The sequence below is a fragment of the Bombus affinis genome, chromosome 13, assembly GCF_024516045.1.
Source record: "Bombus affinis isolate iyBomAffi1 chromosome 13, iyBomAffi1.2, whole genome shotgun sequence".
Lineage (NCBI taxonomy): Eukaryota > Metazoa > Arthropoda > Insecta > Hymenoptera > Apidae > Bombus > Bombus affinis.
Genome location: NC_066356.1, coordinates 829,185 through 847,134, shown reverse-complemented (window position 1 = coordinate 847,134; position 17,950 = coordinate 829,185). Strand labels below are relative to the sequence as shown.

General features: G+C 35.0%; 1 protein-coding gene across 1 annotated transcript in view; it reads left to right on the top strand.

The window, feature by feature from the left end:
• The first annotated feature begins 10,596 nt into the window (after nt 1-10,596).
• Nucleotides 10,597-17,950, top strand: part of LOC126923069 (trehalase-like) — a 32,030-nt gene continuing 24,676 nt past the window's right edge. Inside the window, exon 1 of the mRNA XM_050736094.1 lies at nt 10,597-11,156. Within this exon, the coding sequence (XP_050592051.1) occupies nt 11,050-11,156 (107 nt within the window). The 5' untranslated portion in view covers nt 10,597-11,049. The remainder of the gene's footprint in view (nt 11,157-17,950) is intronic.

Here is a 17,950-nt window from a genome sequence, read left to right as displayed (position 1 = left end):
TGGGAAAGACGGATGCGATTGAAGTTAAAATTAGCGTAGGAAAGAATGAATTAATATTTAATAAATGAAATGAAGTTTATTTAAATATCTAATGAATCAATAAATTGTTTCTGTATAGGAGAGCTTCTAGTTATAAAAGAAAACAAAATTGACATTTTATTGAACTTTATTTTTTATTTAATAAAGAGATAGAAGAAATTAACATCGATGCCTGTAGCACTAATTCCGAATTAGTATCAAAACTCGCAAAAGATTCATATCTATAACTAGGGAAACGATGCCAAATTCAGAACTTCATTAACCGAAACTCTGCGAGGGTTAGATAATTCACCTGCTTAGGAGTTCTAGCTTAAGTTTCCCGCTATCTATGATTTCTCGTTGGAATACGTCGAATTTTGGATTCAACGTGCATCATTTCGGTTAATCGGTCATTAACTAAAATTTCGTTCGAAATAATTGAACACCTACTGTTCTTAATCGATTGTACATAAAAATTAACACATTTATACTATGTTTGTCATCTGTCGCACTTTAGTAAAATTCCAATAATTTTCATACTTTTTATGCGACCGACGTGACATGTATGTTAATACGAAGAAAAAAAGAATTTGTTTCAAAACGCACGAAGGGACAAAAAATGGGAGTAACATTTCTAGCTATTCATAGAATGCATAGGTATGATAATTCTCCCAATACTCGTCAGCAATTCACCGGTTCAGTACTTAAGTGGTGAAGAGTTGGTTGAGAGAATGCCGCGCCGTAGAACAAGAGAAAATTGTCAGCAACTAATGACAACTATTCAGAACATAATACTTGGCTCAGTTTCCGTTTACGAAACCGGGTTCCCTTACCGAACACGAAATTTTAACCGCGGAAACCATATCAGTCAGATCTAGCATACGGATTTATCTGTGTTTGATAATGGCTATGTCACACACGCGTCCATACCACAATTTGTAGAATACCACTGGTACTTGCAATCGAGACGCTTGTTAATTACTATGGCTTGTCGTATCCGCCTCCGATGTCGGTTTCCGTTTGAGAGACATTCACCTTGATTGACGAGAGATCTCATTTCCATTCGAGCCACTTCGAGTCGTTTCTGAACCGCCCTACCGGAAAAGCGAAAAGAGTACCACCTACGCGGTGTATCCCGGCTTCTAAGAAAATCGCTTCCGTTTCCAACAGCGCACCATCGATTTGCATTACCTTCGTTCACCGTTCTCATCTGCATGAACGTAAATTCGCCGTAAAAAGTAACGAAAGTCACCGAACAACTGGGGAATCGAGACACAGGAAACAGCAATTTTATCGATATTGGAAATTTTTCATGAACATTTTGTTCGAACGTTTAATCTTCAAAGGGATGTTTTATTCAAAATGAGTTGATATTTTGAAAATTAAAGATTTGCATTTAGAAATACCTACCGGATTTTCATTCTTTCCAAACGTGAAAAGAATTTAGATGAAGCCGGCGAAGGTTATTGTCTGTTGATAGCTTCGCACAATCAAAATTTACATGCACGTGTTTCCGGAGGATTTTCATCAAACTCAATCTTCTTGAGAGCAAAGTCTTACGTGAAACAATTCCAGTCCAAATTTCCGATTCATCTTTGCACGTGAAGCGAGTTTAATTTTGATCCTACCACTTCTTGTAGAACATATATCATGGGTGATCGTACATCATGTAACAAGAAGGAAAAAAGTATAAAGTACCAGATATAGAATAATTTATGTAAAAGCGAAAGTCAGAAAAAATCGTAGAAATCCACTGAAGTAAATGAGAGTAAAATATCAATGGCTTTTATTAATTTTATCGCGATATCTGTGTTGTAGTAAAAATGTAAAATATTAAATACAAGATAAGAGATAGTCAGCGAAAGTCAGGAAGAAATCACAAAAATTCACTGAAGTAAATGAAAGTAACATTTCAAGGGCTGTTATTAATTTTATCGCGACATTTGTGTTGCAGTAAAAATGTAAAATATCGAATATAGAACAATAGATACAAAAACAAAAGTCAGAGAAAATCACAAAAATCCATTGAAGTAAACAAAAGTAATATCCTGAGGACTCTTGTTAATTTTATCGCGACATAGGAATGTAAGATATCAGGTACATAATAAAAGATGTAAGAATGGAAATGTAAAATATCGAATATAGAACAATAGATACAAAAACAAAAGTCCGAGAAAATCATAAAAATCCATTGAAGTAAACAAAAGTAATATCTTGAGGACTCTTGTTAATTTTATCGCGACATTTCTATCGTCGTAGGAATGTAAGATATCAGATATGTAATAAAAGATACAAGAACGGAAGTCAGAAAAATCATAAAAATCCACTGAAGCGCACAAAAGTAATATCTCGAGGATCTTCGTTATTTTTATCGCGACATTTGTATTGTAGTAAGAATATAAAATATCTGATATAAGGAAAAAGATATAAAAACGAAAGAAAAGACCGTAAAAATTTGCTGCGGTAAACAAAAGTGATATCTCAAGGATTTCTTTTAATTTGAATTTTTCTTAATTTCGCGACATATGTATTACAATAAAAAGGTCGAGAAAAACAACATTTTTCTTCGTTCTCCAATTTCTGGAAAGGTTTTTTTATCCCATTTCATTATATATTAGAATATTTATTTCATTAGTTGTCACCGACACGTTACTTGGCTTATAATCCACAAAGTGTGTTTAAATATTGAACAGCTTGTGTAATTTGCTCGTTGAACAGCCGCGTCACACGGGCTTATACTATACAATGGCATTATCGTGCATCTTGTCCATAGCAATAAATCCTCCCCGTCTACCGTGTCATTAAAATAATTTTAGAAATTGCCGATGATAAGAGTATAATTATTTCGTGGTATTCTTGCACACAATCAACAACCTGTGACTAAATACTAACACACGTATGAAATATAAATATATAAAACATTTAATACTCGTAAATGAATCCAGTTTTAAGTCATACAAATTTATCTCGCATGGAATATTTATAAGGTAGCGGTACACTTGGAAAAATGTTTAGTGATTTTTTATCGATATAAATCATCGTGTTAATTTCTCCAACAACATATTTCTAGTAAACACAACAATAAAAGATTAACAGCAACTCCAATTTCTACGTACTCGTTTAAAAACAAAAATACTGTACTTGACAAGTGTGAGTCATAATTACCTCGTACGTAAGACACAGGCCAAGTACGAGTAAAATATTCAGACCTTCCGTTCAGCTAGAGGTGCTCTGAATGTCGATTTTTGAGGAAGGCGTCACTTCCAGGAAGGTACTCGAAGGCTATTTACCGTAACATTCGGAACAGGAAGCTGAAAGTCCTTGCCGGATATGTCACGTCTTCGCGTCTTTTCGGCGAACGTCTTCCATTTCACGAAAGAAGAAAGGAGCCACGATTACGATCCTGAGTTTTCGATTGAAGTATTTCCTGCTGATGCTAGCTGCGGAATAATACATAGTGTTGATAGCCCCGATAATCGTTATTCATCGAACATCAGATTGCATCATTGTAGGGATACATCAAGTAAAATGTATAAGATGTATGGATTGAAACGAGGATAACGACGAGAGAATGATTAGTAGACATCCAGAGAACGTATTTGTGATGCCATTAATCGATATAATTTCACGTTGTATGTTTTGCTTTTGATTCATATTCCAATAGCGTTGCCTTTCAATTAGTACAGATATTCAGAATGGCTGACAATAAGGTTTGAAATAGCAATGTCACAAAAAAAAAAAAAAAAAAAAAGAAATAGAAAAAATATTCGATTTAAATGAAACGTGTTCTATAGCCTGCATTTACATTTCGTTATAACTTCGACGTTCGCATGGTCGTGGAGAATAGTTTGATCTCTGGAACGACAGTTTCACAGGGAAATATAAATTCCTCTGTTTTGAATCGAAAACGGAAGTTAACACGACAGACTCGCGTGAAACTGTCACGTTGAAGTATAACGTCGTGTCGTTGGTCATAACGATTCGTCCATTTTATAACGAAAATCGTATTCCACTTTGCCAAGCTCGGATTCTCGCCTCTCGCTTTATGACAAATGTACCGCCTTAGGAAGAATCAAAGCTAGGTTTACGCGGTGAATACGAGACGTGTGTTTTTATCGTACCGAAAGGAGCGCGAAAGCTTTCCCTCGATATTCCATAAAAATCACTCGCGTCTCGCTTCTCGATGCGATTGAATTTTAACTCAGCTGTTCCTTCGACTCGATTCAACAAGCTGCGTACGTGGCCCTTAACAGGCGAAATCGGCTCAACTGTAAAGAAATACGAAGTAGCTGACTCGAATGTGCAAATTCCAATCTTTCGAGAGCAATAACAAATGTGCAAGCGTACGAAACTAGAGGAACCAGTATTACAAATTAAATAAAAGAAAATATGTAGAGAATATTTACTATAACTACGAAATTTATAAATATAAAAATTCTCATTGCTGGTGAAATAAAACGAGGAGTATTTTATGGTAAAATAATTCGTAATAGGAAAGTACTTTCCAGTTTAAATTAATAATATTAATAATTAATATATAAATATATATGTATAATGATAATAAATAAATAATAAACAGGTATATATATAATAATAATTAATATTAAAATAATTACATGCGTTTACTTTGCAACGTATGTAATAAAACGCCGTAAAAGTGAATTATCTAGCCACTTGATACAGAACTTTTCGTGTACAACGAAATCTTGGTAAACAATCGACATTATAAGGGGGAAAACTACCTTAAAGTTTCCAGGAAGGTTAACCACTTTCTACCCCTCTGTTAATATCTTGAACGTTCGTAAATTACATTACTAGTATCGACGGCTGAGGTTGAACGAGAGGGCACCTCTCAAACACATCGTAGATTTCGACCCTATACCAATCTTATCAGATTTCGTGCTGCCGGTATACGATAGGTTGAATATATAGGTTGAGCGTGAACATTAGAAGTTGAGAACTTTTTAACAGTGATTTGCCGCGAATATTTCACTAGCGCTGTAGCTACGAATACCCGAACACCATAGTTTATCGCGAAAGCGTTTTAACGTACAACAAACTCTCGACAACGACCAACTCTCGATCTGAACATCGAAAAATATAAGAGGAAAGCTTCCAATTTTTCCCGAATTTATATTGGAAAATTTTGTATTTTTTATCTTGACTTTTTGGTGTACGTGCACATTGAAATGTGACGACTCTAGAATTGCTCGCTATTCTTTTTTTTTTTTTTTTCTTTAACCTGCTTCTAATCTTTCAAAATTACAATGAAATCACAATTAAATTATAAAGAAGAAAAAATAACGTAGAAACGTTGTAACTCTTCTCTCGATAAAAAATAAAAACCTGGTCATATTATTACGATACGAGAAGATTTCGAAATTTGGTTAGCTCAAATAAAATTTTTTTATATTCCACCCTAGTAGTTCAGCATTCAATGTAAACATAAATGACAAGAGAGAACAGAATTTGAAAGGCATCGACTACATGGCAAAGTTGGACAATATTAAAATAAAAATCTGGAATTATAATCTATAGTATTGTCACGAAACGAGAGGAGTTATAAATTTGATTAGTTCAAATTAAAGGTTTTTATTTGTCAGATTGACGGTTCGTTAAATATAAACGTAAAATAACAAGGAAAATAGAATTTGAAAGCCACCGACTATATGGACAAGTCGGAAAATATCAAACACCGTGTGCCTTATATCACGATTGAACATGCACGATTGCAAAAATGATCCGATGTCCTTATGTAAGATTTGAACAGCTATCATGTTATTAAGAGTAATGCATCTTACATAAGATTGGAATTTTAAGTGGCAATGCATCAATTTGTACTCGAAACCGCGTTTATAAATTTCAACATCGCCACAATTTATCTACGGCATCGATTAAAAATTAATTACAATCCTCTCGCGAATCAGTGGCATAATTGAACGAAGATAAAACCGATGAAATATTGCAACCAATTACGAGTGTCAAACATTAATTTCAACGGCGATTCAAATTCTTCTCGTCACACATTTCACGTTGCATTTTTATTGTTTTTCAAACAAAGCGCACTATTTCACAAGGATGAAGCACAAATTATTCAGCCAGAGTTGAAATATGTTTGCAACACATTGGTGTAATATTTTTACGTAACTCTGTTACATTATGGTATAACCAAATAATAAATGTAGGACTACAATTCTTAGGAAGTGTTACTCCAATTGTTGTTCATACTGTGCATAATTTCTCAGACACTGCATTTCTTCGGCAGCTTTATTCCAAACGTTGTTAATACCATGCATAATTTCACGTAAGCTGTGATGGATCATATTTTGTTTAAGGACGCTTTAGTGTCGCTGTTTATTTTCAGCCATGATCTCCTTCCGCCAACGGAACTTGGATTAAGTGTGCATTAGAAAAAGCTCGTCTTGAGGGATAATAAATAATAAATATCTTCCTACAATAACATCAAATGAGCTAAAAACTACTTAGATCTGTGTGTTTTACTGTAAGAATTCCAAGGTTGCTTCGTCACTTTTTCCTAGGAACTTATACAATATTTGTAGTCAAAAATTCCCACCATATATTTGTCCATGTTATCATAACATCCACCTATTTTTCTAAAAGAAAATAATCAAAACTGACGGTACTGCAATTCCTTGAATGCGACCACTTAAAAAATGTCATCCTCTGTATTCCCTGAAATAAACTTTTTCTCATGAATAAAGAAAAGTCCGGTTGCAGAAAGTTGACTTGGACAACTTCGTTCATTTTGATCTCGTGGTTCGTGCCGAGAACGTATTATTCATTGAGTGGCGTTTAGCAACTTAAAACAGATAGCTACAGCCGTCAGCTATATATTAGCTGTGATAAATAGCGTTTCCTATAATAAATTATTCGCAATTTTTTACGTAACAAAGAACACTAATTGACAGTTCAATTATTCTACAAGCATTCTTCGTAAATAAAACAAGATTTATCCGAAGAATCCCGATGATTATCGCAAATTTGCTTATTAATGTCTAAACCGTTACTGTTTTCGTGTGATTTACATAAACGTTGGCTAATTAACAGTGATTCTCCTAAACATAGTGTCAGATGTATTAGGCAAATATCAAATAACGATTTTTTTTATAAAAGAAATTATGAATCGTCATCGGATAATTGCTTGAACAGGTAATTTTCTAAATAAATTAAACATTCGATTTGGGATATTGATTGATAATTGCGTTGTATTCTATTATAACAGCGTATAAGATATTATCTGCCTCCCTAAAGGAATAAATCATTTTTTCTTCCTAATCTGAAATTCGTGAGCGATATTTAAATGATTTACTATTGTAGTAATAATGATTTACTGTAATATTTTACACTCTGACATAACAACAGTGTAAAACGCGGCCACAAATAAACATTCTGAATAGCGTTTGTAATTAATGTAATCTAAGGAGGAAATGCTTGAGCTATCTGGAATACGTGAGCTGCTTTACGGTGCGAGGCACATGATAAAAACTAGTAAATGTTCTCAATAACGATGTTGTAACGAAAAAGATCGAACAGAATTTTGAAAAAAATTTGTCGAAACGAAAGCGCCTTTGGTCTGGGAATGCGATTGTAAAACGTGGAATTAACGCAGTTATGAAGTGTATGAGCGAGATATCAACTGCAATACATTTCATTTTACTGTATATTTTCTGGCAAAAAGCAGATGACGGAATAAAATTATTATCTATAGAATTATTTATCTTTCTTTAACGAATTCTAAAGAAAAATAAAAAGTTCCTTATTCCATAAAAGTATTATGCACTTTTATTTTCCAATCTTTAGTAAAAGTGAGTACTAGAGTAAAAACGAGAGATGATTTAGGTATTTCAGTGCCTTAAGTTGCATCATCTATTCGAATCACGTATGGGGGTTTGTATTAAATCGACCGAAATTCGCGGTGCCAAAAGGGAGATGTCGAATAATAAACAATTATTTACGTAATGCGCACATATTCTCGTTAAGTACTGTTTAGTTTCAATTATGTATATTTCACGGACAAAATTAGAGGAAGACAATATCCGCGACCGTGTATGTAATAATAACAGGAATTAATCATAAAATTTGCCATCCACGAGTATGCGGAACATAAATAACGGATGTTTATGCATTAATTGGAAAAATCGAAGATACCCAAATGGCTAGAACGTACGCGATACTCTAAAATAATTAAAATATTAAAAATATAGTACTTGTAATATTTTGCGAATGAAAAAAATTTCTGTTTAAGTTCTACTACTTTAATTCTACCTATGAAACTATAAATTTGCATAAATACCAACAAACTGTTTCTTCACTTCCAGCTAAGTGTAATTTGCGATACATAATTACAGGTCAACTAAAATATTAGGTTATTCATTTATTCGAAATAGGAAATTTATTCAAAGGGGAATTTTAAAAAAAAGGCGCTTATCAATGGTAATTGCGCACAGAGGACATGTAAAAACCACTATCGCAGATAAGGCATAGAATATTTAGACAAGTATATAAATTTTTGACTATTTAAAATACTTTGTATATTTCGCAACACGTCACAACAAATTTGTTTATCTTCTACGTACATCGAAGGAAAATAACTTCTGATTTTGTATTCGTTTCTACTTCCAAATTTGATGAATCCTACTTAGAAAATTATCGAAGAATATTAATTTTGAAGTAAATTTACTGTCAAATCTTTTCCTTTAAAATCAGCAGTGAAATTTTCGTGATTATTAAAGTTCTTGCGGCGTGAGAGCATACTAAAAAAAACTCTAAATCTGTTCGTAATGAATGGATACAACTAGCACAATTTTCCCATCGTTCCCGTTGCAATTGTCCAGTATCTTCTCTTTGACACGCTCTGTGGTTACTTGAATTATTCATGGGATGAAAAAGATATTTCCATGAGATGAATGTAAGTTTTCGTGGAACGATCGCTTTTAAAAAACAATTTGTTTAAACAGAGTAAATTACGGCACAATATAACAAATACTCTTCACAAATTACAAAATACAACAAATACAACAAACGGTAACAAATTTTATACCGTGGGAGATGCGTTCGTTCAAAACTTCGTTTTTATGGCAACTGAAAAAAAATCTAATTACGTCTAATGAAAAGCTAAATCGTCTGGAATGTCTTCTGTGAGTCTTGTTAGAAGAAATACTATACACAATACTATACATAATACTAAACAGTTATACGGCAAGTTACGCGTTATAATCGCTGCAGTCATAAAAAGATAGAAGAAAGAAGAAAATTATTCATCGTTCGAGAATATTTTTAATAGAAAAGTCGCCTCGTTAATTTCTGTTCCCGTAGCACAACTTTCCTTGAAGCGGCGTTTCTAACTCGTCTGCAACGAAGCGTTAACCAGATGATATGATAATAATTGCAGTTCATCAGCATATAAGAAAACGAAATGATATAGGAGCAGTAATATTACGAGAGAGATCACGGAAAAATTTAATTTCCTTCCGTTCCTTAATAAACGTCCTGTAGCGTTTGAAAAAATTTCTTTTCACAAGAGTTGTTAGTCTTCTACGTTTCATACTTTTCCGCTTTGTACCCCGTTTTTCATGTGTTGGTGAGGAGAATCAGAAAAATGTTAAGATGAACGCGCACGTGACTCTTACGAATCGAATTTAGGTTTCGATAAATGACGAATTTGTTACGACACATTTCTGAAAAACGATGTCTGATGTAGGTAATTCTAAAATCATTATCGGATCTAAAGAATTCTTAAAGAATATTGGGTCGAGTCCAATCAATAACAGTTACCCATATCTTATCGAATCAAACCAAACAAACTTTCGAGTTTTCAGTTAATATCAATGAACCAATTATTATAATCATCCAACTTTTACCCCGAAAGACAGTAAACATCATAGTATTTTCGGGATATGCAATAATCACACTACACTTACCTATAGCAAAATCACTCAGGTCATCTAAATTTGATACTAGAATCCCGGAATTTCATTTTACCTAAAACCTAGAGAGTGATAATTTTGTGCATCATTTGTCAAAGGCTGAAGTAATTGACATGTTTTAGACAAAATTCCACACATAGTGAACTGTTACGAATAATTACAAAACATGATTAATGATTTTAAATGATGACATAAAAGATAGAAACCATTCATAAAAATCGAAAAAATTTCAACGTTCGCACTAAAGGGCAACAGGAAAAGCGACAACGGTAAAAATGACCGTGTCCAAGATCCAAATATTATTAAGCACAGTAATCATTCCTTGTCTCATCAGGGCCTGATCAAAATTCCCCGAAGGAACATTAAGACAAATTCGGATGAAAGAATCACGGGCGATCCTTGCGCGAAATCCTTGCACGATCGATCACAAATCCTTGTCACGTGCTGGCTAGGAAGAACAGGCAAAAAACTCTGCGTGAAGCCTTTCGCCTTGGTTGCTTAGGAAGATAAACGGTTAGTCGTCGCGGTCGCAAAGTTAATCGACAGCCAATCAGGCTGGGGGAGTATTCCGGTGTCAGACCAATGAACAAGCGACTCATTATCAACCGACCAGACTCATATAACCGATCGCGAGTTCCGTCAGTGTGCACAAAGGGTTCGGAAACTGAGGCTCCGTCGCGGGCTTCTTTCTCAGCGTTATTGACCATCGTCTATTCTTGAACGATAAGAAGTGTAAAGTCGCGTGTCTCCGTTTATACGTTGGTTGGTCGCTTTCGACATCAACAGTGTCCGAGCGAGCAACCGTTTGCACCACAGTGTGTCTCGCGTGCTGCAACCGCAAGTAGCGAACTGTCAGCGGAAGGCCAAGCGCGATCGCCAGGAGCCGTGTTTGTAAGTGGCGCGCCACGCGTATCAGTCGGTCGGCTGATCGTCGAACGATTCGGCTGCGTACTGTTGCTACTGGGTGAAAGAGTCTTGGGCTTGCTGGAAATCACAAGCGTCAGAGTTGAACCAAGGGTCGAAGAGGTTCGTCGACTTTTAACCTGAGCTCACCAGCTACGTGTGACTCCTCCCAGGAAGCACTATGTCAAGTGGACTTTTGATTGCTGTCGGCGTCATCGGTCTGATCGCTGCCTTGACCGATGCCGCCTCGATCGGACATGCCAGCGTCAAGGCCACGGACTGCTATAGGTGAGTGAAAGGGAAACAGCAAGCGTGTGCAAGGTGCCACTCGAACCGCCTTCTTCCTGCCTGAAAAGCCTGCTTCCCCCATCGCGTAAAAGTACCAGCGCATGGTCCATACGCTCTTGGCCCATATACGCTTTCTTTCTTCCTACTTTCCCCCGATGAAGACTCGGTTTCTTTGTTCTTCCCTTTTCGTTCCTTTCCTTTTCTTTCTTCAATCTTTTGTCCAGTATCTTTGTTCCACTACGTTTTCTATTCTTTGCCAGTCAGGAATAAGGATTTGGAGAGGGGAACGTGGATTAGGCTCGGAAAGTCGCGTTTACTTCTCGATAGATCAGGTAGAAGAAAAATTTGGGGTGGTTGATCATTCGAGCGAGTATTTTTAGATGGAGTAGGCGATTGTCTTGGTAATGACTCGTGGGTTTTTCATCGGTTGTAGAATTTAGTTAAGGTGTTTCGTTCGGATTTACAAGGCTTCCGAGCTCAAGCGATTTGCTGTCACTTTAACAGCGTTTAAGCTGTTATTTACTTGGATAGAAACACGCTTGTAAGACTTTATCCTTATCCTTATTAATTAGTTAAATTAAGAATAATTATGCGTAGAAATTCATGCATGCTAATAACGATTACGAATTCATAAAAATTGGAGTCGGATTTACGCATAATTCTCATGCAAAATGTCGAACGTTCGATTAATTTTCATCAGTAACGTTCGTGTTTGTCAATAATGTAAATGAGTTGACTGGAGCGAAAATGCTACTTGTTCATTTGCATCAACGCAATCAATTATCGATACGAAACGTAAAGTCCCGTTCCTCTTTTATTAAAAAAAAAATATATATATATTCCATTTTAATTTCACTTGAATCGTATCAATACTGGGTTTAAGTAAAGAGAAACGAACAAAGTCAACGTCCCGTAAATACAACGATAATACTTGAAAGCGTATTTAACACTATAATATGTTCACATCAGTTTGTAATACCGACTGTTTCTATATGTACAAGTGGTACTTTCCTTTCACCTTACTTGGCAAAAATATTTCGGCTGTCTATCGATGAATTTTTCTTACTCGCGAATGGAAATCCTTTAACATCTACAATAGTATACGATACAAAAGTATAGACAGGAGCAGTCATTGAATTGCAATAAATTGTCAATAAATCATCTACCCCATAAATGCACTAGTTCATATCGCAGTGCATAAAATACAATGCTATTAAATCGTTTCTTAGAAAAATTTTGTCAAACGTAGAATTTGAAGTAAAATAAACACAAATATAGTTTTGCTAGATACGGTTAGTATATATTGCATGCTTATACATGCTGGTTTAATTACTTTTAGAACGAACAAATTTCCAACGCGTAGTACCGTTGAAAATTCATATCTAAACAACTTCACTTTGCATTAGTACGAATTATCGCTATCTTATTCGTGGACACAACAGGGAAAGCATTGAAACCTCAGATAAACTTTATTAATCTACTTTTACGTACGTGCACGAGCCTGATTGGCGATAAAAACAGAAATTCTGATATCATCGAGATACTATGTTTTATAATGATGTGGGAAGTAATAGAATATAGTCAGCACTCAAGTCGATTGCTATGAACACACACCATGTATTCTTGCATTCATATATTTTCGTATTCTTTTTTTTTTTCTTTTTATTGAGATAAACGTAGCGATTACGAATTTGTTACTAGTAAATGCACACGTGTTTATATTCCGGAAATATTCTGAAAATTAAACGAATTTATTTGTTTCAAAAATTTTTTTGAGTTGTTGGAACTTACAAAAATTCCAAACATGACGGTTCTGGAATCTAGCACAGATTTCTAAATTAAAAAGAATTTTCTTTCAAACGTACATTTCTCTGTCAAATCAATTGTAAGGTGAAAATAAATATCGACTTGATAAAATCAATTTCTCGTAATCTATTCTTACGATCCTAGTTCAACAAAAATAGAACTCTGTTTCAAGATAAGTTTCCTCTTTCGGAAATTTGATGAATGAATTTAATAGATTCCAGTTTTCTTTAGAACGAGTTAATTTACGATTTATTTATTGCATGCTATGTCGATGCAAGGTTGGCATCCATTCCAATCCCGTAAATGCACGTTCGTTAGGAGCAGCATACTTGGTTATCTTTTTTACGCAATCGTTTCACGCATCCACGAGTATCATTATGTTCGGCTTTTTGCTGACATTAAACCGTATGGGAAAACAAGAAAAAATGACGAGATAAGCGGGAACAGTATGAGTAGGCTAGTGCTAATGAGATCGATAAGATTACAATAATTTATCGCGAAAATACTCTTTGTACGCACTGCTCGTGGTTTTGAAAAGCCACGATGATCGTTGTTGGACACCTGTATTTGTACTGTATGATGATGCAAAACAGATACACGATTTCGTTTATGCTCGTTATGAACACGAAAAGTAAATACTGAAAAATTTGTTGTGCGATTTGTAGCTATAAAAGGAAAAATTAATATTATGATATATTTGAAAAATTTGTATTCAAGTTCTCGTTATTTTATGTATCGCAAATCTGTTCTTAGAAAAAGTATTTTGTTGTGAAACACTGTACATTTCTTGATAATACCGTTATCGGAAAATATACTATAATTGATACAAATATCGACCTTATTTGTTTAATTCACGAGCGATAAATTATGCATTGATGAATTTTTGTAGAGTCATAGACCATTGGTATCTCCGTAGATAAAATGTTAGTAATGACTGCACAAAAGTGACAGGAATAAAAATTATCATTAATATTTATTTTCCGGTATTATACCGGCAAGATAATATTTTCAACAATAATTTATTCAGTTCTAACTGAACAATACCGTTATAGTTATAAGGAAACAATAATATTTCTTCAAATGTCGTTCCTGATAGCAACATATTTTCATATGTTCAGCATATTTAATATGTTCAGCAACATATTATCAGTCTCTTTTAAAACTTTCGAAAACACGTGTCTTTAAAGAACTCCGAATGATAATTTTTCTTTTATACTGCCGGCGGTTACTATATTGTTAAACTGTTAAATTGCGGCGTTAAATTGTGTTGTTTAAAACTAGAATAGTCAATTACTCCAGAATAGATAAGCATACCATCTTCATCAATCAAATATCCCATCAGATCAATCGGTATGAACAGCTCATTTTAATGTAATACATTTCGAGCACGTGTATAGTATTTGACCATTCATGCTTGCATGCGACTCGTTGATCAAGGGCATGATATAAGCGTTATCAATTTCCAACGCAAATTATCATTAATCGTACGCCTCTGCTTATCTGTATTATCGCTTTAATGAACACATCGATGTTGCAAACAAAGGAATATTTTTTAATTCGTCTCCTTTTGGATAATCTCCGCAACATTATTACAGTGCGAGAGATTTAAAGTAGTATATCACTTTCTTCCTTCTAATTGAATCTACTTTTATTCCTCGCTAATCCCATTCTTAATAAGAGCTCTGCGACAATATATTTGCCAAAAGAATTAGGTTACCCTTATCTTCGCAAATAAATCGATAATTATCAGCCATCGATGTTAATATGTCGTTTCGTCATTTTTATTTTTAACGATGATACTTCTTAGGCGTACATTCGTTTCGAGAAAAATTATTTCTTCAGTCGAACGATTGCTCCAATTCGATTCAGAATCTGATTTCTCCGATCAATGATCGAGCGAAAGAAACGCGAACGAGAAACGGCATGCGCGAAAGAACCGTAGTAGACTCGTTCACCAATGCAACCTAAAACAAACGAGAGGCACTGGTACAGCACTTTCGACGCTATTAGATATAATTGAACCGACCTCATTATCGCACTGTGAATTCAGTTCAATGGCTTACCTTCGAGTTTAAGATTAATTCATAATTCGTTACCGATCTGATGCACGGTTTCCATCTTTTTTTTTTCACCCGTTTTACAACTTCCTAGTCGATATAGATTCTACAATCAGCATTTTTGGGCTAAGATATGACATTGCACTTATTTTTAACATTGACTTAGACCACCCCTATTTCACGTTAAAGCAAATTTACATTCCTCCCTAAATCAATTTACCTTCGAATAAAAGTTTCTCCCAGCAAACATAAGTCGTACGGAAACATAAGTCCCAAAAGTCAAGTGTATTCTCCTTAACATTGATGGTACGTCAGCTCGTTGTATTCTCCTGGAACCAATTTCTATTCCCCTCTGATTATCGATTCGCTCTCGAACAAATTCGTCCTTGCTCCTCGCCAACGAACACAATACGGAGACATATCTGCTTCCCGTAAATTTAAAAGCAAGTATTGTTCTTAAAATATTGATTAAGATCACCCATTGAGTATTCACGAGAATTTTGATTCCCCTCTGGACATTCGATTCGCCTGAGAATTCGCTGAGCCATTCAACCGGACCGCGATGATGGTAGAAAGTTGGAATCTCGGATTTCCAGAGATTTCAGAGCGGGAGAATGGCGTAACTTCTCCAAGTCATCGCAGAAGAAAGAAGAGGTAACTTGTTCAAAAAAAATTTCGCGTCGTTTCAACGGTTGAATTGGCGGCAGGATTTGAAAGCATCCCGGTTTCTCCTTTCATTTTGGTAGCACGAGACGTCATTTCCAATGGAAGTACAACCATTTCGGTCTGGTATAATGTCGCCATAAAGGGTCAGGTTTACGATCCCGATGAAAGCCGGCTCGTCGATATCCCATAAATTCACGACACAGGTTGTTGCCAAGGCAAAGTGTCCAATGATAACGGCACCGTTCGTCTCGTTACAAGTCGGATTATAATCTAAGAACCTATAGAATTCGTGTTTAATTCCGTCAAATGGATCGTAACACGCAGATAGAACAATAAATTCGGATGATTCAACGCATGAAAAGAATCGTAACGAATAATAGTTATTAAAGATGATAAAATTGAAAGGATTGATTACGATATTATTGATATTGGTACATGGTGATAGATATTGATTCCTTGGAGATGTACGACCCCTTTCGCGAGGATTGGAGTACTGCCATGAATTATTACGTCGTTTGAAATGAAATATTCATTATTTTATGACACTTCGTGTTCATTATCTTTCAACAGAGGGAATTAATTGAGTAGTTAATATTCTCAAGTATTAGTTATAGTTGCGATATTACGTGCGATATATATGTATATATGTATATATGCTAGCTAAGAAGTATGTAATACTTCGCGTGCAAAGCATTCGAATAATATGGTTATCATCGGTATAGAGAAGGTGTGTGCATTTATATAACCAAGAATAATATTCCTTCTTGAGAAAAATTTGCCTCTATTATCGCTTAGATGCCGCGTAAATCATGCACTCTCTAAACGAACATATACCTACTTCATAACAGGATTTACTGTATATAACGCAGCTTCTCAAAACTCGATATAAGGGGTATTATTAAAATTCGAGGAACGACGTTCGCGAAGCATTCTTTTCCAGGAATACATACTTTAGCAAGGGAAGAATACGTATCAGCTGTATAAACTCTTTACAGAAATTTTTGTGCAAACTCGAAATATTTTACATTTATTCGAGAATCTTAGACATTCTTAGATGAAGAAATACCTTGGAAAAATTGAATATTCTTCTTCTTAAGTGCTATAATTCCCAGAATGATTGGAATAATTGCATTTGTCAAAAAATACAATTTGTACATTCGTGAATCAGTCTGACAAAATAACCTTTCCTGAATGCTTAGGCAGATATTTCCTTGTGACTTGATATACGCTCGCTACGTACTAACATAGAACAGCAATCATACGTCAAACTTTCCTCCATAAATTCACCAATTTGCTAACATTCAAAGAGATACAGGAAGAAATGTATTCATGTCGTCATGTATTATGGAAGAAAGCGATGAAGAACGGATTGAAGATTGTTTCAAGAGGTGCACACGAACTGCGGTATTTTCCTCGTAGGATCAAAGATGCGCCAATAAAAAGGACCAAGCACGAGTACATTGAAATTCTTATTACGTGACGAGCTCTTATACGCGAGTATCTGTTCCTTTGTAGGGCGTTAGACTGTTAGAAATATATCGCGCGTTGGAAGAAGAAACGGAATGGACCGATGAAACGTGGGAAATAGAACGAACAAATTTTATTGCTTCGGCATGCTGAAGATATCGGTGAAAATTATTTCGCAGCTGTTCGAGCTCATAAAAACTTGCAGATCTATATGTCTTGAGCAATAAGCCGGTACTAGCAGTAAAATATGGTCCCAGCTGCATAAAGTGTCAAATTTAAATGAGTGCACAGGGAAATAAATATTATCGAGAATTTTCTCTTCAAGTTTCAAAGTTTCACTATTTCGTCTATCTTCGAAGTCTTCCTGCTCTCCAAGATCTTGGTTGTGTAAAACTGTTTATAATTATGACAGTGGATCGATCAGACATCTAAAGAAGCGAAACTCCAGGCATGTCCTTGTCATGAATTCGTTACGAAACGTTGCTTGTCCTACTCAACATAGGTAAGCAGTCGATAATGGCTTTTTATACTAGATTGTCACTTAGAACCAGTTCATTGCGAAATATGACGGCGTTACCGTTGATATACTTACACAAAGCTTTGCATTGCTTTAATTATCCAGGAAATAATCAGAATCTCTCTACGCTAGAGAATTTTTTCTTGTTTTACTTAATTATTCAGGAATTGCTTGAATCTTAAAACATTCGTGCGATTCGTGGAAGCTGCCAATATCGGAATTCAGAAATTAATTTAGAAGAATAGCAGTATTTATATGTACTCACTTTAAGTCGATAATAT